Below are 26,527 nucleotides of genomic sequence, written 5' to 3' on the forward strand. Positions count from 1 at the left end.
TTTGTTCTCAAATTTTTATTCCAGTATGTTCCCATCAGCCCTGTGCAAAGAGACAATTTTCATATATTTCCATTCAGTGCAAATGTCCAGAGAGTTCCTCTGTCAGGTAAGGCACATTGCCCAATATGGGAGGCAGGTGTTTGGTCCATATAGTGCTGCTGAAAACACAGACTTCACTTACAAATGACTACTACTGTTGGCCAGCCCTGCGTTTCTGCATTGCTGCTACCATCCTGGGACTTACTGACATCCCATTTCAGGAAAAGATACATTTTATGATAGTAGAAAAAAAAAAGATTAACACTTCCCCTGCCAGAGAGAACTTGTTCAGATAACTTCATGTCAGAGCACTGCCCTGCAGCCACCTGGCACTGAAGCCTTTTTTGGACAAAAAAAAATAATGTCCATCCAGTGTAAGAAATAAATTATGTGACAAATGAGGTTTCTGAAGATACAGCAGCTTCCAAGTGTCATCATATGTTTCTCAGTCAGACTTTGCTACTACTTTTTCTTCGTCTTCTAAATCCATCTCCGTGATGACAGAATAGCATAAGATCTGGGTATATTGAGTAATACTCGCTACAGAAAAAAACATAGCAGTGTTAATATCAAGTACATGAAATAAAGAAGCTGCCCTGGCCATACTTATATCAAAGAATGCATTACAATAGAGTGAAGAGTCGGCACATGAGATGCCTGATACAGCCATAGTTGTATCCATGCCCTGGCTGGCGGTGCTTTCACTTCTTTGTTAGTGAGCGCACCAACTAATTTCATTTGGGTTATGGCATATAAAGTAAATCCAACTGAAAGTGGTCAGTGCCTTCACTTATAGAAGTGGAAGCATCAGCTGCCCAAGGAATGGATGTGGCTATAGCTGCTTCAGGTACTTTGGGTGTTGCCATAAACCTTAGGCCCCATTGACATCTGGGTTTGGGGAGTCCACTTGGGGCCGCCTGAATGGAAACCTATACGCATTAAAAAGCAGTTACCTGGAAAATATGCGGACCTCAAAGACTATAATGGGGTCCATGTGGTTTCCACTTGGTTTCCGCACAAAACATGCAGAGAGAAAAATGCTGCTTGCTATAATGTATGAAAGGGAACTTGTCACCATGAAAATTCAGTGAATTCTGAAGGCATCATGTCATAGAACAGGAAGAGCTGAGCAGATCTGGAACAATATTTAATATATCCTGTCACTTACCCATTTATTTCTCTGTCCAGTAGTCACTACTATCAGTGATTGGCAGTCACCCCTCTGTGCATACAGAGATAGCTGTCAGTAACTGATAGGACCACCCACTTGACTCAAGTACTCCTTCTCAGCATAAAAAGAATAAAGAAATAAATTGATAAACTGAATAGTTTTCCACATCACCATGCTGTCCAAAAATTGCACTTAATTTTCATGGTTGTCTTTAGCTATATGGCTGTATGTAGTGCTTCACCTTCTATCAGGTACATGCGGTCTGTTTTCAATGATATTTCTTATTGATGTCCTACTCAGTGAATTGTTTAATAGATCTTGAAACTGACAATTCATACCTGCAAATCGACGTAGCCAATTTGGTTTCTTTTTCTCTGGAACACGTACAAGAAGGAAATAGACTGGAACGCCGGAGAGGGCTATGGCTATTCCAATCAGAGAGTTGATCAAGTCACTGTACAGTGGCACGGCTACCAGGAACACAGTGCATAGACAAAATATTATTGGATACACCAGGCTCAGCTGTAATTGAGAAAAAACAAAGTCACTAACGCCTGTACCAATTCAAGAACAATATAAGAGGGCATTCACACGGAGTAACACCGGGCGTGTATCACAGCCGTACACGCCGGCGTTACGGCAGACTGCCGAACACTTCCCATTCACTTCAATGGGAGCACTCGTAACAGCGGCGTTTACGAGCGCTCCCATTGAAGTGAATGGGAAGTGTTCGGCAGTCTGCCGTAACACCGGCATGTACGGCTGTGATACACGCCCGGCGTTACTCCGTGTGTATGCCCCCTTAGGGTACAATATATTTATACAGGACAAATTTAATATAGGTTTTGCCATGGTTTTACTTATATTGAAATACCCTTTGGCTCAGCTCATTCAGACTGGCAAATAGTAGTTATGTGCCTTCAAGGCTACATTAAGGCTGACACAAATGTTACAGTGAACAAAGGTCAGTACAAGAATCTACAACGTCCACAAGGTATCTCGTCATGTGACCAAGATCTACAACGTAACCAAGCAGAGGTCAGAGGTCTCACAGAAGAATACTTAAAGCAGATCCTATACACAAACACATATGAAGCATATGAAGGTGTTTGTGTATAGGATCTGCTTTAAGTGCAACACTAACCTTCAGAGGTCGAGGTCTGTCTGGTTCCTTCCAGCGCAAATAAAGCTGACCAGCAATAGAGAGGCCTACAAATAGCCAATAGCTGAAACTGTAGTAATTTATGAGCTGGAAGATATCTTCTACACAGAGGTATACTAGAGCCATGGCACCCTGTAAATAGAAAAAGTCAGCACATCACTCCAAGTCTAGCTAGATACTGTATATATTGTTCTGTCATTACATTTGGATAAAAACCTGCACCTCATTGTACCACACACTGTTTTCACCTCACCATGAAATGAGAAAATGGCTGTGCATGTGATCTATTAGAGAGAGAGAGTAATGTCTATCTTCCTAGGGTTATGTATGATTTTTGCTACTGGGATAAACCCATTACATTACTTCAGTACTTATTTCAGTAAAACAGTCAAATGGGCTGTGCAGCAAAAAATAGCTTCAAAATGATAGATTTTTGCAATCACTTTTCTAATCTTACATGACTTTTTTGCTGCTTCTTTCTTTCTCTCTGACACAGTAGGAAATTCTCCCCCTCCTTTCTGTATTAGGAGACTGCCAATAGTATGAGAGTGCTGGGAGTTGACAGTCTTCTGACGCAGAAGGGAGGTAGAGTATTTCCTCTTTTGTTAGAGAGAAACTGCCTCTCAAGAAAACAGCAAAACAGTCTGTATAATCAGTAATGTGGTATTAAAAATAATTTTAAAAAGAGCATGCCATAGAACTAGCTGATTACTGCAAGGCAAGGGAATTCTTTGGGATAGAATTGTCATAACCTAAAGTAGCAGAATAGTTAGCCATATAGACATAGATGAATGCAATTCTGCAGAAGGAAGAGACAGTTGCTCTGGACATAAACCAACCACTAAGGGCTTGCCACTAAAAGCCCTACCGTGTATACTTTCTTCTATTCAGCCAGACCAATCTTCTGAACAGAGGAAATACCAAGCAGCAGCAGTGAGTTATTTAATGGATGTCGAGATAAAGAGGACTTGTCAGTACTTCAGACATGTTCGTTTAAGGAAATGCTTGCATTTGCCATGGGATTACAATTTTGAAGCATGTTTTCTCCATGTTGTGCTGTTCCTGGATGCAACTTTTCCTTTTGTCAAATTGGTGTGTCCCTACACTGTCTGGTACAGTAAGGTCTATATACTGTAAAGGGGCACATCCCCCAAATACTAACAGCCAGTCATCAATTTAATGGTACATTTCTATGATGAATAAATACTGTAAAGAACAGCACAATGCAGAATTCTATGAAAAGATGCTCCAAATGCTACTAAAAGACATGTCTGGAGAGCTGATATGCCCTCTTTAAGTCTATTATAGGTCACAAATAAGGCAAATTCTTTCAGTAACAGCAACAGACATAACAATAATTGTTACTCATCATTTTTTCTGGTTGTATTATTAACAACTGATGTTATGGTAGTCTACACCTATAACAGTCCTACTGAATGTAGTACTGAACAGAACTCCTGCAGCTTTTGTAGCTAAAACTGGTTATCTTCTGTCCTTTTGCATACTTACATTAAACAGCAGGGCTGGTATTGGGGTGAATCTCTCCACATGGATCATACTGAGAGCATCAGGAAGGTGTCCTTCTCGAGATCCAACAAAGAAGAGCCTGAAAATTGAAGACAACAGCTAAAATCACTATGTAAATAACAAGTAAAATCAGTGTGAAGACGTTTCAGACGTTTGTAAAACTTGCAAATATTAAATATTTTTCTGCTCAGCTGAATCATTTTCTATTTTCTAGATTATTATAGCATCATTTTTATGTAACTAAAGCAGTGATAAAAAATGTTTTTGTAAAAAAAATAAATACATTAAAAAAGCCTTAAAGTGTAAGCTTACAAAATGCTTAATCTGTAGCTCTTTCACATATTTCCAAAGACAAATAGCATAGCAAGCTCACTTGTCAAAAAAATTTTAGTGCTGCTCAGCTGTACTTGACCCTGACATTTTTTATCTACAAAAAAACCCCACAAAAAATATTTTATCAAGAAAAAAAAACACAAGTACAGTGGTAGTCAAAGCAATAGATGACACCATACAGTCAAACTTATGTATCTCCCCATGTAACATCAGGGAGAAACACCAAGGAATGTGCTGACACATTATATTAGATATCAACAGTCTCCTATATGTCAATCTACAGTATCTGCAGAATCAGGAATAAGACGAGCACAGAGAAGAAGATCCTCTGAAAGTTTCTGCAAAGATAAATAAGACTGATTTCACATGCAGCAGATTTGTTGCCAAAATTTCTGCAACTGAAATTAGTTCCATTCATCAGAATGGTGCTGTTTCTGCAGCAAGCAAATGGATTTTTGCAAGCACCAATCATAAATCCTTGAGATGGGAATAACCCTTTAAATTCACCCCAAGGCCAGGACCCATGATTCTGGCTAATTCCATCCATACACTGCAGAAAAATATCCGCAGCGGAAATGCTGAGATGTCAAAAAACGTTGCAGCTTGTCAGTTATAACTACTGAAACGTTGGTGTTTTCCGTATAGGTATAATAAGGACAGAAAGTCCACAGAGGAAAACTTTTAGGCCGGGGCCCCACGAACCAGAAACGCTGCGATTTGCCTGCAGCAGAGACGCTGCGGGAAAAAATCACGGTGTTGTACAGTGCAGGCAAAGTGGATGGGATTCATGCGAATTCCATCCCCACTTTGCGGAAAAGATCGCAGCATGGACACGCTGCGATTTGCAAAGCCGTTGCGGCTTTGCAAATCGCAGCATGTCAATTATATCTACAGAAACGCCGGCGGCTTTCCCGCAAATATAATGTTAAGAGAAAGTCCACAGAGGAAAACTCTGAACTTTCTCTTAAAAGCGCTGTGGAAAGAACCGCAATACGTTCACGCAGCGGTTCTTCCCGCAGCACTTTAGTGCTTTAGCCTTAAGACTTTCTGTGAAGAGCACTGTGGAAAAGACAGTGGCGGAAACGCAAGTAATTTTTGGCTGTGGTTTGCTATGTGGGGCCTTAGTCTAAACAGGATTTATTTCACAGTGAATGGGGAAGTGCTAAGGCTGGATTCACATCTGTGTTGGAGTCTCTGCTGCAGATCTCAGATCAATGGAGAGAAAAGGTGGACAAGAAGGACTTTTCTCTCTTCCAGTTTAAGCATAAAACTGGCGGAAACCCTGCACACCCCATTATAGCCTAAGCGGTCCAAGGGATTCCGCAGGTAATTGCTTTTTAAGCGGACAAGGTGTACCTAGCATCATATTAGTTTTACATTTACATGTGCAAAAGAACTTTTTACCTTGATGCAGCTAGAATTGAAGCATTCAGGCCTCCAAAGCATGAAAGTGCTACTGCTAGAGGTATGGTCCAGTTAAATATTCCAAATATCTGATCTGCAAAGGTCTGAGAAAAAATGAATCCAGGATCAGATTACAAACACGCAAGGATTACAAACACGCAAGATTGCCGCACACAGTAGGACAGTGCCAGAAAACATTTAATTCGTGAAATCCACACAATGACAATATAGGTTGATACGTCATATATACGCCATGTATCGGAGACAATATGTACAAAAAAGAAACAGTAGATCACAAAATTTAGGACGTTTCGGTCGAAAGACCTTCCTCAGGTAAGATCTATAATGGAGGTGTACAGGTACACATGGCGTTGGTGGATTAAAAACACAGTACAGAGAATATCCGTTACTGACAACAAAATCACCTAGAGAAAGCTGAGAGTTCTCATTTCTTATCCTATTATCTTTCTGAACCAAAAAAGCAGCATTATACAGTAAATGATACATTATATGAAATGTCTTCTTTCTCAAAAGGCAGAAAATACAAATGGACATTTCACTTATGCGGCCATACACATTACATAGCTACCTCCCCCATACAGACGCACACTCGGCTCAGTCAGAGATGAATAAGATGCTACCAGAAACCACAGTGTTTTATCTGCCTTAAAAAACAAAATATCTAGCATGTTGTAATCCATCAGCCCTATCCTTATAGAAATGCTAGATCTGAACTTGTACATGGAAAGAATATACTGTATATTTACCACTGCTACAGCGTCACTTCCCAGTATGGATCGCATGTCCAGAACAGTGTAGTACGCTACATTAGTGAGTAGGTAAATGACAGTCACAATAGGCATGGAGATCCCAATGGCAAGGGGCAGGTTCCTGTGGGAAACATAAAATGATATATTATGAGGAGTCATTAGAATATTTTTCATTCTGAAGTAACTGGTTCCTAATCTCCATCACTTGGCTGGTATTACCGTATTTTCCGGACTATAAGGCGCACATAAAAACCTACGATTTCCTCAGAAATCGTAAGTGCGGCTTATAGTCCGGTGCGCCTTATATATGGATGGAAGCGGCGGCAAAGTCTGCGTGCCGCTTCCATACATACATAAAAGGCACTGTAAGGGTGCATTCACACTACGGAACGCCGGCGTGTATCACAGCCGTACACGCCGGCGTTACAGCAGGGCTGCCGGACACTTCCTATTCATTTCTATGGGAGCCGGCATGCGAGCGCTCCCCATAGAAATGAATGGACAGACACTTCCCATTCATTTCTATGGGAGCCGGCATGCGAGCGCTCCCTATAGAAATGAATGGAAAAAAGCAGTCCATTCATTTCTATGGGGAGCGCTCGAATGCCGGCTCCCATAGAAATGAATGGGAAGTGTCCGGCAGCCCTGCTGTCACGCCGGCCTGAAACAGAACGTGAAACTTACCGAGCGGTGCAGGGCGGGCGGGCGGGCGGGCATTCAGGCCTCCTCTTCCTCCGATGTTCCGTCCTTCTCCTCCGGCGCTCGCTGATAATGGCCTGGGCGCATGCGCAATATCATAATGCTTCTACTACGGCTACGCCCAGGCCATTATCAGTTAGCGAGCGCCGGAGGAGGAGGACGGAACATCGGAGGAAGAGGAGGCCTGAATGCCCGCCCACCCTGCACCGCTCAGTAAGTTTCACATTCTGTTTCAGGCTTTTATTTTAAAACGGGGGGTAGTTTAATCTAACTTTTACGGTTGGGCTCTATCAGCATGATTTTGCTGATAGAGCCCCTCCTCGCCTACCGAGCGCTTCCAATAGAAGCGGCTGGCACGCGGGGGGTTAAGCGGCCGCTGGCAAAGTCTGCCTGCCGCCGCTTTCAATAACATATAATGCGCACCGGACTGCGGCTTATAGTCCGGTGCGCCTTATATATGAACCGAGACGGACTATAAGGCGCTCATGGGCAATGCGCCTTATAGTCCAGTGCGCCTTATAGTCCGTAAAATACGGTACTTTATTAGTTATGTTTTATTTGAATAAATGCTATCACTACTGTTTACTACTGACTTTTACAACATAGATAAGTATACACTGTCTAGCAATAAGTATTTGGACACCTGTGGTAGAATAGATAATAACATTTATTCATATGCTATACTTGGTAGAGTCTCCCTGAGCGACAATTACAGCCTCAGCCCCCCGGGTCATGCTTTCCACAAGGCCTTGTATGACGGCTGGTGGTATTTTATTCCATTCGGCTTGGAGAAGACAGGCAAGTTCTTTCACCGATTTTGGACGGCTGCAGTACCCCTTAGTTCGGCGATTCAACTCGTCCCACAGGTGCTCGATAGGGTTCAAGTCTGGGCTCTGGACAGGCCAGTCCAGTCGGTTAACATGATTGTCACGATACTAAGCCATGGTAGACCTCGCTACATGACAGCTGGCGTTGTCATCCTGCAAGTAACATTGGTCCGACCCATAGAACTGCCATAATGTAGGAAGCACACTGTTATCTAAAATAGTGCAATAGGCATCAACGTTCAGTTTACCATGCACTGGGACCAAGGGTCCCAGTCGATACCAGGAGAGACACCCCCAGACCATAACTCCACCTCCGCAGAACTTTACTGGGTATCCAAATACTTATTGGTAGACAGTGTATTCCTGTCTGTGATAAAACTGTAGTATAGGCATTGCAGATATGATCATTACAACTACCATCCATCCATGGGAGCCTACACTTTACCCAACCAAATAGGAAAGCAAAATGATGAAGTGGTGCAATAATTCCTATTAAATGCATAATATATAATATACAAACATAATATCATCATGAGCCACGGTAGCCTGGTCTTTCATAGTTAGGTGAAAACAACTATATCCAAGATTCTGCTTCTATGTTGTGCACTTTCTTGCATCTTTACCTTAGCCTCCAAATTTATTTGTTATGGTTTCATCATTCCCTTCATTCTTCATCTTTTTAATCCTACACATATTCCATTTAAAGGAGTATTTCTATCTCAAGAATGGGGGTCTCCTATCCCCTATCACTGCCATTGTGAGAACAGAAATGCATGGAGAACAAGAACCAGAGGTTCGTGGTAGGGTGAAGATCTGCGCTCAGTGGTGATGGAATAATACAAGAACTGGAATATCCAATGTGGAGTATTTTTATTGAGGAAGATAAAACAGCATGACGCATTTCGGGCCAACCCAGGCCTTTTCTCAAGTGCAAGTGTGCAGGTCACATCGGGCCAGATTGTGAGAACAGAGGGGTCCATGCATGCTCTATTCTCTCTATTCACTTCAATGGGAGTTCTAAGAATAGCTAGGCCTGCCTGCTCAGCGATTCTCAGAAGAAGTTGCGCTGGTGTGGTCCTCTTCAATGGCTGGAATACAGGGGTCTGACAGTTCTGAAACGAGAGCTAGGGGACCCCCGTTTTTCAGATATTTCCAGTTCTCATAGATGAGACCCGTATTTCTTAAATATTTATGGCATTTTCTGTAGCAATGACTTAAATGCTCAAGATGGGAATTCCATTGAAGAAAGTGATGGTGTTTCATTTTGACATTAACTGAGACTGACTCAGTGCTATGGACCCTTCACATCCTCTCCCCCAGTTGTAGTGCTCCAGTCACTACAACTCCATTAATGTTCAGTTCCCTTCATAAGTGAGCGGCCAGCAGCTTCGCTCTGCAGAGATACATACACACCATTGATTTATTCTTGAGTATCATCAGGATCCTGGAGGGATCGTAAAGTGATGGAATATCCTAGCGACTGCCATCAATTTATAACATAGAAAAAACCCTTTAGATTTCTGCATCTGCCCTAACTGTTAACAATTTTACCTTTCTGGGTTCTTAATTTCTTCTGTAACAAAGTTGAGAGTATCCCATCCAGAGTAGGAAAAGAGTGCAGAATACAAGGCAAGAGCAATGTGTCCTACGTCAGTGGAGGAACCAGCGAAAGCATCTTCAAAATGCGCTGTGTGACCTAATACATACAGAAAGTAAGGATGAGAACCAGTGATGTATTCAAATATAAAATAATATTAAATACCAAAATATTTAATAAAAGCGAGAAAATAGCAAAAATTTACTATATTACTGCCAACCACATCAGTGCTATAATAAGCATTCTGGTTGAGGAAATAAAGTACATATGTCTGGTCAGGTAAACATCTGTGTTTCCATCTCAGACTTTAGCTTTGGTGACAAAAAAAGCACCATTCATGCTATAGCAATCCTCCAGTGTATATGTTATTGTGTGCAATACAATAGTGGGTATGGCCATTCATGTAAAGAGTTACAATATAAATAATATAGTATACATGTTTGTCAGTAATACACGTACAGATTGAGCCATCTACTTCAATATAACGTGATCCCATTTTTATCCCACAAAGCAGACGGGTGACAGCAAAGTAACCTAAGGGCAAGAATAAGGACCTGGCTTTCATTTCAGGAAATAGCGCAGCTGCACCATTGTTTTTTTAATATAAATGTAGGTGAAATGTTCAGCTGACTCCACTTCTAACCCAATCTCTTTAGTATTAACTTTAGAAAATGGCCATCAATGACAATAGCTGGAAGGAAAGAAGAGGGAGTGGAAATATACCAATTATATTTCCCATTTTCTCCTGCATCTCATAGACCACCACAGATATCCAAAACACGGGAATCATATTTCAACCTAAACTTCAATGCTAGTCCCGGACTAATCCCTACAAATTACATAAATCTACCGCAAAAATGCAAGTTTAGGATCATGCAGTCATACACCTGTATCAAGATAGTGTGGAGCTGCTCATGTCACCGACTGTAAATACCTGATAAAAATAAGCTAATTTGTATAGGAAAAAAGCAGGAATGGCAGAGACACACGAGGAATTAGTCAAAGCTGGTGTTACCTGCACTATTGCACAGGAATGAAGATACAGCTAATTTATTCTGAGGCATATGATAGCTAGGAACATTACTGTTTCATAGTGTCGGTGCAATGTTATTACAGCCTTGTCTCATATTTGGATAATTTGTGTTCCTGTCAGTCTGTTAATGGAATAGGAAATGTACAGATGTCTGCGCTGTTCCAGCCAGACAATTTGGTTGGTAGCAATGGGCCTCAAGGCCATTTTTGTATAAACCTATTGTGTTTATGTGTGAGGCCTTAACATACCTTCTAATTTCATTCAAGTTGCACATATAAACTGTAATATATTTAGAAATGAATGTCTTCTGAGTTGCAGATAATGCGTTTATAGGGGATATTCAGTGTGATTTGTACAGCAAATGTGTTCAGCATATACTGTATATATGAAGTGTAGAACTGCTGATTGTAGTTATATCTCATTAGGTCATAGTTCACAGTGACTAATAGGATTCAATGTAATGTGGATATAGTCTCGAGGACATTCTGACCATATCTAAACGTATGTTATTAAGTTGTTGTTGCTCTATAATCTTGTGACCTTCAAACCCTTTGAGTTCAGTATGACAAAATGGGCAAATTGCACAAAGTACCCTTGAGGCTGAGGATTGCTGAAGGTTCTGCAATTTTATGAGCCAAAGTCAGGAGTGGATTGAGAATAAGGGTCCATTCACACGGAGGAAATTGGTGAGGTATTTGGTGTGGAATTTCAGCGCTGAAAAAAAGCCTCCCATTGAGTTCAATGCTGCTACGGTAGCAGAAAAAGGATCCTATTGAAGTCAATGGGAGGCTTTTTTTCAGTGCTGAAATTCCACACTAAATTCCTCACCATTTTCCTCCTTGTGAATGGACCCTAAAGGTCAGTGCACACTGAGTTTTTTGGTGCTGATTTTGACGCTGAATCCGCCTCAAAATCAGCCTCCAAAAAAAGCCTCCCAACAGAACTCTATTGGGAGGCTTTATTTGTAGGCTGATTTTGAGGCGGATTCAGCGTCAAAATCAGCACCAAAAAACTCACTGTGCACTGACCCTAACTCCTCTCACTTACAAAGTTGCCATGTAGCTCTGCCTACAGGTTAGTAAAAGACAAAATCTAATTGAGCCAGGTCATGGTTCTAAAAATAAAAGGGGTAGCCAGGTTTGTTTTCAGGTTGTGTTTTTCCTGATGACGTACTGCTTGCAGTTATTAAAGTAAGAAGTAACACATGTAACTATCTATTTAACCTGTATGCTAATGGACATTAATTTAAAAACTTCTGATTTGCAGGTGTCATAGAATTTTGCTCCTCATAACTGCTATCAATGAGGTGTTCCAGTTCTTATTTTAACAGAATGCGGTGACTTAAAATAACAAATACTACAAAATGATCTGTCTGTTCAGCCAGTAATCCAGCAAAGAGTCTCCATTCAGGTCTCTGGCCTTTGCTTACAATCTGCCTGCACACAAGTACATCAGTGGCTTAAAGCTGATCAATGCTCAGTGACTGACATGCTGCTGTGCAGGCCAGCCATCAGGAAGACTGAGGACCCAAAATAGAGACTTTCCACTGGATCCCTAGCTGAATGGATAAGTCAATCTATAGTTTTGGTTATTTTAAGCCTTTGTATGCTTTAAAAATAACAATTGGAACCCTGTAAGTAAAATAAAAAAAAAATAAATAAAAAAAACACACACTCTGGGGCAGACATAAAGAATGGCAATACTCATGCCAGTCTTCATAGCCCCAGACCAAGCTGAGGTTACTCCTCATATATGCTGTGCTTGCACCTGGGGAGAAATGTATTTGTAGCTGGCATATATTCCCTGCATCATTTACACCAGATTTCTGATGACAAATGAATATATGATAAATTATGATAAATCTGGCAGGGTACCCAGCACACCCCCTTTTTGGGAAAGTGGCAAAGGCAATGCAGAGTTTTAAAAACTTCAGAAAACTTACGTACAAGGCATAATAAAGGTCATTGTAACCCCAGCCTCAAAGATAAGGGATAGAGGATTCTGGGCTGTATATGGTTTAACGATGCATGAAACCATATGAATCATTGCTTATCAGCTAATGTCAAGGCAATATTATGGGTCCATGACTGTAGGGGCCCTGCTGTAGGTCACCAGTGAGAAGCAGCTGGGCAGAAAGCATGGCCTAGAGGACCATCGGGTGATGTGTCAAGATTTGGGTCAGGGGTTATTTTAACAAATGAGCAGATTTATTATGGGCCTATGGCAATTTTTGACATTGAAAAATTCACAATAAATGTCACAACTGCCATTTTTACACCACTCTCAGCACTTTATGAAAAGGGGTATGACAGGAGAGGGGCCTCAACAGATTTATCATCATTTATGGATGTTTTGTAACATAAGTGATGACTGAAATGTACACCAAAAAAAAGCTGGTGTAGAACTGAAACTAGGTGCAGATACCCGGAGGATGCGCCTAATTTATGACGAAGTGTAATAAATTAGATGTATTCACTACCAGAGCAGGGTAAAATGGTGGTTTCTATAAATCCACCTAATGTGCTTTTAATGAATACCATTAGAAAGGGCTTCATATGACTTTTTTCCTGTGCGTGCGATAACAATCCAATCCAAGTTATTGAGCTAACTCTGGATATGTTTCATATTCGCCACATGTGGATCTGCTTGACACAATAACCTTTGGTCAGTTTCTTTAGTAGCCTTACCTTGACAGATTTTCACAATTCCGGCAATGATGACAGCGATGAGAGCTAGTACTTTGGCATAAGTAAAGAGATCCTGGACCCGTGTGCCCCATTTCACGTATGCGCAGTTCACAAAGGTGAGCAGTGCTAGAGAGGAAAAAAAGAGAGTAACAAATCGAGTAATGAAGTATTAATACAGTAAAACTTATGGCTCATTTACGGTAAGATATACAGCTATCACATTTACCTTTATTGGCTGGATATGACTGAGACAGAACATAACACAACTTTTAAATATATTGCAAATAACTGAAAAATATTTCTGTAATATAATTTTTTAAAAATAAATTCAATCTAAATATTGGGCTATTTGGTACCATGTGCTTTCTTGTACCACTGATGACTTACACAACTAACTCCATGACACACATTAATATCTATGTCAGAAGGGGTACTTTGTCTCTTTAGGAAGACTATTGGCTTTTTGGGCTACCTTGTGGTGCACTATATCTTATTAGACAATGCATGCTGTGCTGGAAGGTGTTATATTGGTTTGGCTTCATTCCCAGATCATATCAGGCATTTATTTATAGGGAGCTATGTTCCAAAAGGTGGTGCTAGAGCAAGTTCCTATTTTTTTCCACCACGAAGGTCTTATTTGCTTATTAATATCTATGTAGGATGCGTCGGTTATAGAGAGAAATGTCCACATAGATATACTAGCAGTGCCTGAATGCGCAACTAAAACAGGCACATTGAGGTGCTCAATGGCACATCTAGATTTAGACTTTTTTTAATTAACTCAATAAGCCGCATGACTTAGGTGAAAAGGGGGCATAACTTACTAAACTTTACTTTAGACTGACTAAAGTAAGACTAGTCAGTCTAAAGAAACGCCACACTTATCATTCAGCACTAGCCATTGTAATAAATCTGTCTTAAGTTTACACTGTCTAACTATTAGAAAATGTGGACCAATGTACACAGCTCTGTCATAAAGACAAGTGAAGTGTGTGTGTGTAAAGGGCTTCGGCACAGGCATGGATTGGCTAAATGAATATTTGTACTAATGTCCATTCCCAATCCTTGCCCTGTCTAAACACACACAGTAATAGTGTAGGAAATGACATCTTTTATGTGGACACATCAAATCACCTTTTCTTGGCAGCACATCTTGTATAAACAGGGAATTTGCTGCCCATGACTGCAAACGGTATGAGGATGAACATTGGTATTACTCATAATATTTGCCACATGTAAATGGAAGTTAAACAAATACTGACTGACTTGAAAGCATATAAAAGCACGATCTGACCATACAGTTGTCCCTCTTCTCAAGGACCTCAAAGTAACATGCACTGTTATTTAACATAGGTCTTGGCTAACCCTAATAATGCGCTCCATCCTGCAATGTCATCAGAATTGTGGAGTATTTCTACATTGTCAGTCTGCTATTGTGAACATTAGTCATGCTCCCAGCGGCCTGAACTTCTCTCTTTGTAGACAGAGATTTGGCAGATTTTCTGACATCAGTGAGGATGTATTGTACACGCTGATCATGAGACCATCCTGCTGCTGTCAGCAGAAGATCCCCTTCCTTGTGTACCACATCCTGTAACATACATACAGACCGGGGACATTGCATTTCAAAAAACAAAAATAAGCGAAGGCCAGCAGACGGGAAAGCAGAAACAAGGGAAGTACTACGAAAAAATTCACCACCGCATAAGGCTCCTTCCCATAAACAGTATGGGTCAGCATAAACACACATATACACTTTCATTTCCATATGGCTCTGGCACATGACTTTCACAAATGACACAATCAGTGACTATTACAGAAACTTGTACTATTCACTTAGTTTGCAGTCTATTATTCTCTGTTATCAGTTATAGAAGGCTTTTTTAATGGGTTGGTTCTATTAAACCAGAAAAACATTTACACAGTGTACATCTGTTTCAAAGACCTTTTCAGCTCTTACTATTATCTGTACAAACTTCCAACCGTACAAGCCAATTTTTAACAAAAAAATAAACATTTCTTAATGCACAAGGTTTGAGGAGAACATTACATGCACATATACTTTATGGAGGAGAGACGACTTACCTCAATAGAAGATTTTGGGGAAAAGATGGGTCAGTATGCCCAACCTGAACATATGTTACAGTTTACATATAGAATCAGCATTGTTTTGAACTGATTCTGGATTATAATCCAAAAGTGCATTCACATTTCTGCAGGCTACAGATCTGAAATGGTATGGAATTACCTGCTTCAATGTGGTATTGGTTGGAAAGTGCAGTCTTTACATTTCATTGTCTGTATCCATTAACATTCTGCAGAGTTGTGAATACAGCTCTCGGATATAACAGGCTAGATCTCGGGATCATTACATGAAAAGAACTCAAAATGTACTTATAATAGTACGCATCATACATATAGATTTTATTTCTAGATAAACTGCAAAATAGTGTTCACAGGAGGACATACCCTAATGTGCACAGCAGTGTTACACATATACAGAGGTGACAGTCACGTTGTAGGCCAAAAAGGCTTTAACATATAATAAATCAGAAACTGCTTGACTGACACCATTTTAGTCTTACCTATGCACGCTGCTGCTATGAGTCTGTTGGCAGAGTAGGGAGACTCACATGATGGGAAGATAGGTTGCACCATGTAGTTGGAGAAAGTAATAGCAATGACAGCTTGGCTAGTCGGCTCAATAATTAATAGAGAAGTCCACAGCCTAATAAAGGCAATAAAGCCACCAAACGCCTCCAGGATGTAGGCATAGCTTGCTCCTGACTTGGTAATGGTTGTGCCTAATTCTGCATAACATAAGGCACCAAATATGGAAAACACTCCTCCAACTGCCCAGATCACAAGTGACAGACCATATGAAGCACTATATATCAAGACCCCTTTTGGTGACACAAAGATCCCAGAGCCGATCATATTGCCCACAATCAGAGAAACCCCATTTAGCAATGAGATTTCTTTCTTGAGCTTCATGGATTCCTGGGAGCCGGAGTCGGTTGCAGTTCCATTTTTTCCATTAGGAGTTGGCTCATCTGTTGAAGCCGGTGTGTATTTGGTGGAGGTACCCATGGTGGAATGAAAGAGTCAGCAGCACAACAGCATGTCCAGCTAGGGGAATAGAAGAGGTCAGAGGGTGAGTGAAATAGCTATACACATCAAAATGTTACAGCCCAGGAATTTACCTCTTCGGTGCTGGCTACATATTGTTAACTCTGAACATACCAGTGATAATAACAAGAAGTGCTACAGACTGGTGCATATAAATGGCAATAACAATATGGTTAGACATGTTTTCTGTCTCAATAATGTTAAAACCTAATGTAACACTATTAAATAAGATAATGTTTAAAGTGGTTTTCTGGATATTATTATTATTATTATTATTATTATTTTGCTTACTTCTATAGCCCCACCATATTCCACAGCGCCTTTACAGAGATATCACCAACACTGACAATCTATTTTCCCTATCTGTATGTCTTTCAAGTGTGGGAGGGGACATCACTATAAGAATGGCTGGGATCCAACACCCCCACCAATGAACTGTTTGTCTGGTGTTAGATTACTACAGTTTTGTCCCATTCTAGTGAATGCTACTGACCTGTGATATCATGTCCAGCTACTACCAGATGTACCCAATATAATACTCATAACCTATCCTAAGCATAGTCCATCAGTCTTAAGGAACCTATTAAAACCTTTAATAATTTGAAACAAGTAGCATTTTAGGCTCAATTTTTTTTTCATTGGCCACTAGGCTTTACATAGCAATGTACAGTACAGCTTCATATGGTAGATAGAAACGCTAGCACAGACCCCCCCCCCATCCCCCTCCCCGCCTCATATGTTTCAGCCACCTAGATAGTGAGCAGGGAAAAGGCTTGCTTCTAGACTAGACTAGTCAACTATTGTATTTTACACTATTTATTTTCACCCCTATACTGGGATTATTTCTGTGTAATGGTTTCTTTTTCCTTGAAATGCAGTCATTATAAGCATATATTATTTATTATCCTTCTCATGAATGTGCTTTTAATGGTGTACATATATCCCTAGAGTACACTAATAGGTTTCCATTTTATCAGACAAGTTAGTCAGCCCCAAATAAGCTTAAAATCTGTGTGCTGTAATATTACCCAGAGATCCATATTACAAGACTGATAAAATGTAATGAAATTGATATTTGTGTTTCTCCAAGTAAGGAGTCTAGGACTACAATCTGCAGTGTCCAGAATGCCAAAGGCCCTTATCTAATGGCTTAGGAGAAGCTGTATAATGTCATACCAATAGAAGAGATAATCTACAACCCATTATCCTTTTATCTATAGCACTTACCACCCACCACTCCTGGTCCCAAGCTCCTTTATAGTCAGATATCTTTATTTTATGTGCATATTATTGTTTTCAAGTTATTTTCACATAGAGTAGGGGTAAAGCTGGCCATGCACATAAAATAGCTGCCAGCAGATAGCTATTGTTTCTTGCCCAGCAACCCCATACACATACACACTCAGCTTGGCCCAGTATAATGCCTCCTTTACTAACCTCCACACTATATTATCCCTTTACTGGCTCCCTCACAATATAGTATCCTCTTTACAGGTCTCCACTTTTTGTCTCCATGCACAGTATAACCCCCCCTTTACTGGTTCCTACACAGTATATTTCCCCCTATACTGATCTCCACACAGTATATTGCCCCCATTACTGACCCCTACCATGGAAGTAGGTTATGTTAGGGGGGCATGGGTCTCCTCTCATGATGTCCATCATATGATAGGTCCTGCATTTGGGGGATGAGCACTGCCCCTATTTGACATGTTTGTCAATGCTTGGCCTCTTTTTGTGAAGCAGACATGTAAAATGCCTGTCATTCTCTGACTGGCACATAATATGCCTTATTACATATGAAATGACCATTAACCCAGCGGATGTGTGAGAATTCCACCAGGACTGGGAGATTTACTTATACTTCTCAGACTCCAGAAGGTCACCTCTTTTTCTGGGGCCTTCCTAAATGTTCTGGGACAATTGACAAGTAAGATTCCTTAATGCCCCTCACGTTATAATGTCGTCTTTTCGCCCCCACAACATGATGTACCCTTAGTACCCCCATACACACTATAATACTTCCTCGGTACTCCCACGCTCAGTATAATTGCCCTCTCATTGCCCTACACATATGAAAATAGCCCCTTCAGAGCGTTCATACAGTATAATACCCCCTTAAAGCCACCACACACAAGACGTGAGGGGTGATCTGGATTCATTAGTCACCACTCAGCTCTTTTCTTCTTCTCTGCTTCCTTGTCATGTAATGTCAGCACCCAGTCCCAGCTGCAGAGAGGGAGGGGGAAGCAGAGCAGTGTGTAATGAACCCATTTCACTACTTACTGCCTAGGGGGCTCATAACACCAATAAGCACCTACATCAGCACTGATGGAAATTCTCATTGTACTTCTAAACTGCAGGGACAGCCTGCCAAAAGCAGCATGCTATCCAATGTTATGGTAACAATAGTATCCACACCTCTTGTGTGTGCATTCATCCTTACTGAGCATGGATACAGTATTCTTGTTAGTGTCTCCCTCAAATCAAATCAAATAGGCTTTATTGGCACGTCCGAATGGATATCTGGCATTGCCAAAGCTAGTAAAGTGTGTGTGTGTGTGGGGGGGGGGGGGGGGGAGTTGGAGTCGAGGGGGAGAGTATGGGGGGTGGGGGTGGGGTTGCTGATTTGGGGTATAACAGTCCATGGAGACTCAACTTCCTCTTAGTTGGCGACTGCTATATGGGGAGGTGGGGTGGGGCAGGTGGTTTGGGGTATAACAGTCCGTAGAGTCTCATCTTCCTCTTAGTTGGTGACTTATCCTCCTCCCTCTGGCATTATGCACCCAAGGCATGTGTCCAGCCCCCCCTCCCCCCCCAGCTATGCCCATGTCAGATCTTCTTCATCTGTAACACTTTAATGGCACGTCTATTCATTTGCACTGGGCTTCACCGCTAACTGTAATTGATAATCGCTATGTGTAATTGATCAGACAATGAATGGAATCCACAACCACGGCCCCTGCAACTAAACACAGTGGAATGTAAAAAAGTGGCTGGATTGGTGGATTGGATGACCGCCCTCATCCATTAAGCAATATTGATGGTCACTGACGCCAAGGCAGGCATCCATCCATTTATAGCGTCCATATTAATGTGACAGAACTTTCACATCTATGGAGCTAATAATGTGTTTACTGCTTGCCTGATAAAAGAGACCTGAACCAGCAGCTTTACCCTTAAGTCAATGATAAGCAAATGGAATTCTAGAAAGTTAGTCATTAATACACAGTAAGACAGCAATGTCCTGATAAGCATTCCCTGAGTTATAAACAACACATCTATGCAGTGGCCGGCGGAGGAGCTGTAACCCTGGCACTGCCCCTAGTACTAATCAATGCTGAATCCACTGTAACACTATGTACCCCCCTCCCCTCCATATCCACTACCAGTCACCTGCTCCACTTCCTGAATAAACTCCTGAGCTCAATAACACTCCTATCAATGATTATAGAAATGGTAGTTTATCCCACTGACTCACATCCCACACGGTACATTGCGCTTGGCTAGTTACATAAAGGTATATTTTGTCACATTACCATTTCCAGGATTACCAAAACCAACACTTGCTATGCCTCAGAATGGAGGATCTGATCCAATTTGCTCCCAGCTACGATCATAGTGATAAGATCCCATAGATCCAGTGATACACTGCATTTACACCTAATCTGGCTGTTCTTATACCTCTGTAACAACTAGTCTGGACATAACCTGCAATCTATACAATGTTACTACACATGAGGCAATGACATAAATATATAATATGCTCAGTGTACCAAAATATCCTTTGTAAGCACAAGCCTTTGGTGTAGGTATAAAAATGAGTGTATGTGTAATATGGGGGTACAACAACTAGACATAGTGATGCTGAGGTGACAGGGTCATTGGAATATGTATAGCCATCCGCAGAGGATGGGATAGTGTGGGGAAACATTGTATATGGTGATAATGAGGTGACAAGGGTCAAAGGCGTAGGTCTAGTATTCAAAGGGAAGGTAGGGGGCTTATGGGTACATTAATGAATACAAGGAGCACATAGACTGTGGTGATGTTAGGGTGACAGTGATATGTCTAGTCATGACTAGAACTGTGCGTGTGTATATATATATATATATATATATATATATATATATATATATGTGTAATACAAGGGTGCTGTTAGGTCGACAACTGGGATGCACTAGTAAAGGTCTATTGGTACGTATAACTGTGTAATGTGAGGGGTTAATAAAGTCTGAGTTTGGTAATGTTGAGGTGACATTAACAAGCGGTCAGTGGGGCAAACGTGGGGAATGCAGGTATACAAGTGTGTATACATAAGATGAGGGGCACCTGCGCTGACTATAGAGACCATGAGACAATAGCGACTGATGTAGTGATAACGGGTATTTGGGGAGGGGGAGCTGTGTATGTGTATTACAATGAGTGACCCTGTACTGTGTATAAGGAGGTAGTGGCTTAAGTGTGATATGAGGGGCACCTGTAGTGTGTGTGTGTATGTAATGCTGGCAAGGTATGTGTATGTATAGGTGTTACAAGGGCGGTTACATATAGTGTGTGTATGTGAGGTGAAGTAGGGGTGACATGAAGGCAGTGGGTTTGGTGTAATATGAGGGGTACTTTGCACTGTGTGTGTATGTGAGGTGAAGTAGGGGTGACATGAAGGCAGTAGCTCAGGTGTAATATAAGGGGTACATATAGTGTGTGTATGTGAGGTGAAGTAGGGGTGACATGAAGGCAGTGGGTTTGGTGTAATATGAGGGGTACTTTGCACTGTGTGTGTATGTGAGGTGAAGTAGGGGTGACATGAAGGCAGTAGCTCAGGTGTAATATAAGGGGTACATATAGTGTGTGTATGTGAGGTGAAGTAGGGGTGAAATGGAGGCAGGGGATTAGGTGTAATATGAGGGGTACCTTGCACTGTGTGTATGTGAGGTGAAGTAGGGGTGACATGGAGGCAGTGGGTTAGGTGTAATTTGAGGGGTACATATAGTGTGTGCATGTGAGGTGAAGTAGGGGTGACATGGAGGCAGTAGCTCAGGTGTAATATGAGGGGTACATATAGTGTGTGTATGTGAAGTGAAGTAGGGGTGACATGGAGGCAGTAGCTCAGGTGTAACATGTGCCTTTAGTGTATGTAGGTGATGTAGGGGTGACAGGGAGGCAGTGGGTTAGCTCAGCTGTAACATGAGCGGTACCTATAGTGTGTGTGAGTTAATGTAGGGGTGACGGAGCAGAGGAACAGGTGTAACATGAGCGGTACCTATAATGTCTCTGTGTGGTGAAGTGGGGGTGACAGGGAGCAGAGGGATCGGTGTAACATGAGCGGTACCTACAGTGTGTGTATGGCAGGTGATGTGGGGGTGCAGCAGGGGAATATGCCTAGTCATGATAAGATGGTGGGGGTCGGCTCACACTCACAGCTCCTAGACGCCTTCTGCTGCCCTCGGCCGCTCCTGAGACTGAAGAGGCTGAGTAGAAGAGGACAACCCGTTTAACAGCAGGAGCCGGGAGGGAAGGTGCAAGGTACAGAAACAACAGGATTTCGAAAGAAGACAAGATCACTCAGCGAATTCTGAGAGTTGTGGAGAAAGCATTTCTTATCAGCGGGGGGAGGTGGACGGAGAGTGTCAGGAGGGGCAGAGAGCACCCAAGAGAGGAAGGTGAGGGACACTGCTCAGGGAGAAAGTGGCGGGGGGTGGGGGGATGCTGCTTCACAACGACCCCTGGAGCCCAGCATCCCACAGCCTGTATATAGATGGGGGGTTTACAGACTCCATCCAGTGCCCTGCCCTCTGCTTCAGCCTGGGAAAGCCTCTTATCCCATGAGGCTGGGCTATATTAACAGCAAATCTGCTAGAGAATGCAGCCCTATAACGTCAGGAGTCTATGGAAAATACTACTGCCATATGCAGGACATGACTACTACACTAACAGGGGCTCAGCACTACAAGTCAGGGAGACCTGTCCGGATTATGCGAAACTCTGCAATTTCCGCTTTAGAGATAATGCCTCAAAAGATGCAAAGTTATATGTTTTATTATGTCCAAAAGTAAATCTACACAAAATGCAAGCAATATGTCATGTGCTGCAGATATTACAACCAGCAATAGCAATCAGTGGGTCGATATGATGAAAGGAACAATAAACGTACATGCGGCATCTTAAAATAGAAACAGAATAGAGCGACTAATGGTAAAAGTAACAGAATAGAGTGACTAATGGTAAAAGTAACAGAATAGAGCGACTAATGGTAAAAGTAACAGAATAGAGCGACTAATGGTAAAAGTAACAGAATAGAGCGACTAATAGTAAAAGTAACAGAATAGAGCAACTAATGTTAAAAGTAACAGAATAGAGCGAGTAATGGTAAAAGTAACAGAATAGAGCGACTAATGGTAAAAGTAACAGAATAGAGCGACTAATGGTAAAAGTAACAGAATAGAGCGACTAATGGTAAAAGTAACAGAATAGAGCGACTAATGGTAAAAGTAACAGAATAGAGCGACTAATGGTAAAAGTAACAGAATAGAGCGACTAATGGTAAAAGTAACAGAATAGAGCGGCTAATGGTAAAAGTAACAGAATAGAGCGACTAATGGTAAAAGTAACAGAATAGAGCGACTAATAGTAAAAGTAACAGAATAGAGCGACTAATGGTAAAAGTAACAGAATAGAGCGACTAATGGTAAAAGTAACAGAATAGAGCGACTAATGTTAAAAGTAACAGAATAGAGCGACTAATGGTAAAAGTAACAGAATACAGCGACTAATGGTAAAAGTAACAGAATACAGCGACTAATGATTAAAGTAATAGAATAGAGCGACTAATAGTAAAAGTAACAGAATAGAGCGACTAATGGTAAAAGTAACAGAATAGAGCGACTAATGGTAAAAGTAACAGAATAGAGCGACTAATGGTAAAAGCAACAGAATAGAGCGACTAATGGTAAAAGTAACAGAATAGAGCGACTAATAGTAAAAGTAACAGAATAGAGCGACTAATGGTAAAAGTAACAGAATAGAGCGACTAATAGTAAAAGTAACAGAATAGAGCAACTAATGGTAAAAGTAACAGAATAGAGCGACTAATGGTAAAAGTAACAGAATAGAGCGACTAATGGTAAAAGTAACAGAATAGAGCGACTAATGGTAAAAGTAACAGAATAGAGCGACTAATGGTAAAAGTAACAGAATAGAACGACTAATGGTAAAAGTAACAGAATAGAGCGACTAATGGTAAAAGTAACAGAATAGAGCGACTAATGGTAAAAGTAACAGAATAGAGCGGCTAATGGTAAAAGTAACAGAATAAAGCGACTAATGGTAAAAGTAACAGAATAGAGCGACTAATGGTAAAAGTAACAGAATAGAGCGACTAATGGTAAAAGTAACAGAATAGAGCGGCTAATGGTAAAAGTAACAGAATAGAGCGGCTAATGGTAAAAGTAACAGAATAAAGCGACTAATGGTAAAAGTAACAGAATAGAGCGACTAATGGTAAAAGTAACAGAATAGAGCGACTAATGGTAAAAGTAACAGAATAGAGCGACTAATGGTAAAAGTAACAGAATAGAGCGACTAATGGTAAAAATAACAGAATAGAGCGACTAATGGTAAAAGTAACAGAATAGAGCGACTAATGGTAAAAGTAACAGAATAGAGCGACTAATAGTAAAAGTAACAGAATAGAGCGACTAATGGTAAAAGTAACAGAATAGAGCGACTAATGGTAAAAGTAACAGAATAGAGCGACTAATGGTAAAAGTAACAGAATAGAGCGACTAATGGTAAAAGTAACAGAATAGAGCGACTAATGGTAAAAGTAACAGAATAGAACGACTAATGGTAAAAGTAACAGAATAGAGCGACTAATGGTAAAAGTAACAGAATAGAGCGACTAATGGTAAAAGTAACAGAATAGAGCGGCTAATGGTAAAAGTAACAGAATAAAGCGATTAATGGTAAAAGTAACAGAATAGAGCGACTAATGGTAAAAGTAACAGAATAGAGCGACTAATGGTAAAAGTAACAGAATAGAGCGGCTAATGGTAAAAGTAACAGAATAGAGCGGCTAATGGTAAAAGTAACAGAATAAAGCGACTAATGGTAAAAGTAACAGAATAGAGCGACTAATGGTAAAAGTAACAGAATAGAGCGACTAATGGTAAAAGTAACAGAATAGAGCGACTAATGGTAAAAGTAACAGAATAGAGCGACTAATGGTAAAAGTAACAGAATAGAGCGACTAATGGTAAAAGTAACAGAATAGAGCGACTAATGGTAAAAGTAACAGAATAGAGCGACTAATGGTAAAAGTAACAGAATAGAGCGACTAATAGTAAAAGTAACAGAATACAGCGACTAATGGTAAAAGTAACAGAATACAGCGACTAATGATTAAAGTAACAGAATAGAGCGACTAATGGTAAAAGTAACAGAATAGAGCGACTAATAGTAAAAGTAACAGAATAGAGCGACTAATGGTAAAAGTAACAGAATAGAGCGACTAATGGTAAAAGTAACAGAATAGAGCGACTAATAGTAAAAGTAACAGAATAGAGCGACTAATGGTAAAAGTAACAGAATAGAGCAACTAATGGTAAAAGTAACAGAATAGAGCGAGTAATGGTAAAAGTAACGGAATAGAGCAACTAACATTCATGATAATAGTAACAGAATAGTGCGACTAACACTAATGATAAAAGTAAAAGAATAAAGCTACTAACATTAATGATAAAAGTCAGGCTCTCCATAATGCTGCACCTCCCTACATTTTCTCCTTCATCTCTGTCTATTGCCCAACCCGTGCTCTCCGTTTAGTCAATGACCTAAGACTAACATCCTCCATTATCAAATCCTCCCACTCCCCTATCCAAGACTTATCCCGAGTTGCCCCAGTTCTCTGAAATGCTCTACCTCAAACAATCAGATTAACTCCCAATTTCTACAGCTTCAAGCACAAACTAAAGACATATTATTTCAGACAGGCCTATTATATTTCCTAATGTAAACCCTTTCATAGTTAGAATCCCTAAAACAAATCCTCCTCTGATCACGTTCCCACATTACCCTACAGGATATGATGCCGTTTCATACTAACTTCATATGTCCAGGCAACATCTGCACATTAAAGGACAGGACTCATACAGCTTTGTATATGTGTAATGACAGTAACCTCTATCACAAACGGCTGGAACACTGTATAAGCATTGCTACCTCCTATGTCACCCCTGCTACCTCTTGTGTCACCCCCTCTACCTCATAGATTGTAAGCTCTTGTGAGCAGGGCCCTCAATCCCATTGTGTAAAATGACTATTTCTTTGTAATGTATCTTTCTTGTTTGTATTTGAACCCAACAAAGTCTATATAAATAATATATATATATATATATATATATATGTATTACTAATAATAAAGTAATATAATAGAGCGACTAACACTAATGATAAAAGTAATATAATAGAGCGACTAACACTAATGATAAAAGTAATATAATAGAGCGACTAACACTAATGATAAAAGTAACAGAGTAGAGTGACTAACACCATTCCCACTAATACATGTTCCTGGAACTGAAGAACACTGCTGTCAGCACATCAAGGGAACAATACATTGAATTCAATGGTACAACTGATAGGATAAGACCTACACATAAGATAGCAGTTATCCCTCCCATACTGCCCATTAAAGTACATGTTAGGCTCTGACAAATATGCCTGTTAATTTCTATAGAAGAGTTGAGTAGACATCTGTGACCCTGCATATGTTGTGGCTATACATTATCTACACAAATGTAACCATGTCTAGAAACATTGCCCCTCTTACTGTAGATAATGCCTACAGGACTCCACATACATAAATCATTGGGGTTACTAGCCAGAAATGACAGGATCCCCTGACCAGTCTAACACTAATATGTGGTTGTAGTGCCCCTTTAACACCCTGGCTGAAAACAAAGGAGGGTTCATAGTCCACAGAGCTTACAGTCTTAAAGTCATTAGAGACAGAGGCTAGAATGAAACGGCACGACACTGTATATGAAAGCACATAGGATTGGCCTTGTCCTTCTATTACATATTACAGATCCGTACTTACCCTACCTGTTTCCAGCTTCTACATTCTTTGTTGTCTGGGAGCTGTCATAT

General features: G+C 40.7%; 1 protein-coding gene across 2 annotated transcripts; it reads right to left on the minus strand.

Annotated features, from left to right (window-relative positions):
• On the minus strand, positions 1-26,527 carry SLC7A7 (solute carrier family 7 member 7). 2 transcript variants are annotated; one of them, XM_075277110.1, is made up of 10 exons: positions 26,478-26,527; positions 15,835-16,378; positions 13,250-13,375; positions 9,484-9,628; positions 6,404-6,527; positions 5,637-5,740; positions 3,882-3,978; positions 2,355-2,504; positions 1,549-1,732; positions 1-579 (listed from the first exon to the last, which is right to left on the minus strand). In XM_075277110.1, the coding sequence occupies exons 2-10, from the start codon at positions 16,337-16,339 to the stop codon at positions 485-487; spliced, it is 1,530 nt and encodes a 509-aa protein (XP_075133211.1). In that variant the 5' UTR covers positions 16,340-16,378; positions 26,478-26,527; the 3' UTR covers positions 1-484. The 2 variants fall into 2 exon arrangements, with proteins under 2 accessions (XP_075133211.1, XP_075133200.1); XM_075277099.1 differs by lacking the exon at positions 26,478-26,527 and adding an exon at positions 21,800-22,121.

The sequence above is a fragment of the Leptodactylus fuscus genome, chromosome 1 (genome assembly GCF_031893055.1).
Source record: "Leptodactylus fuscus isolate aLepFus1 chromosome 1, aLepFus1.hap2, whole genome shotgun sequence".
Taxonomy (NCBI): domain Eukaryota; kingdom Metazoa; phylum Chordata; class Amphibia; order Anura; family Leptodactylidae; genus Leptodactylus; species Leptodactylus fuscus.

Bases quoted from the DNA above. Each gene is read 5' to 3' on its own strand.
- SLC7A7 (XM_075277110.1), bottom strand. From the start codon at position 16,339: ATGGGTACCTCCACCAAATACACACCGGCTTCAACAGATGAGCCAACT. The intron at 5,741-6,403 runs GTAAATATACAG...ATTTTTTCTCAG, and splicing joins GAAGTGACGCTGTAGCAGTG to ACCTTTGCAGATCAGATATT. The intron at 1,733-2,354 runs GTTAGTGTTGCA...TCTCAATTACAG, and splicing joins ACAGACCTCGACCTCTGAAG to CTGAGCCTGGTGTATCCAAT.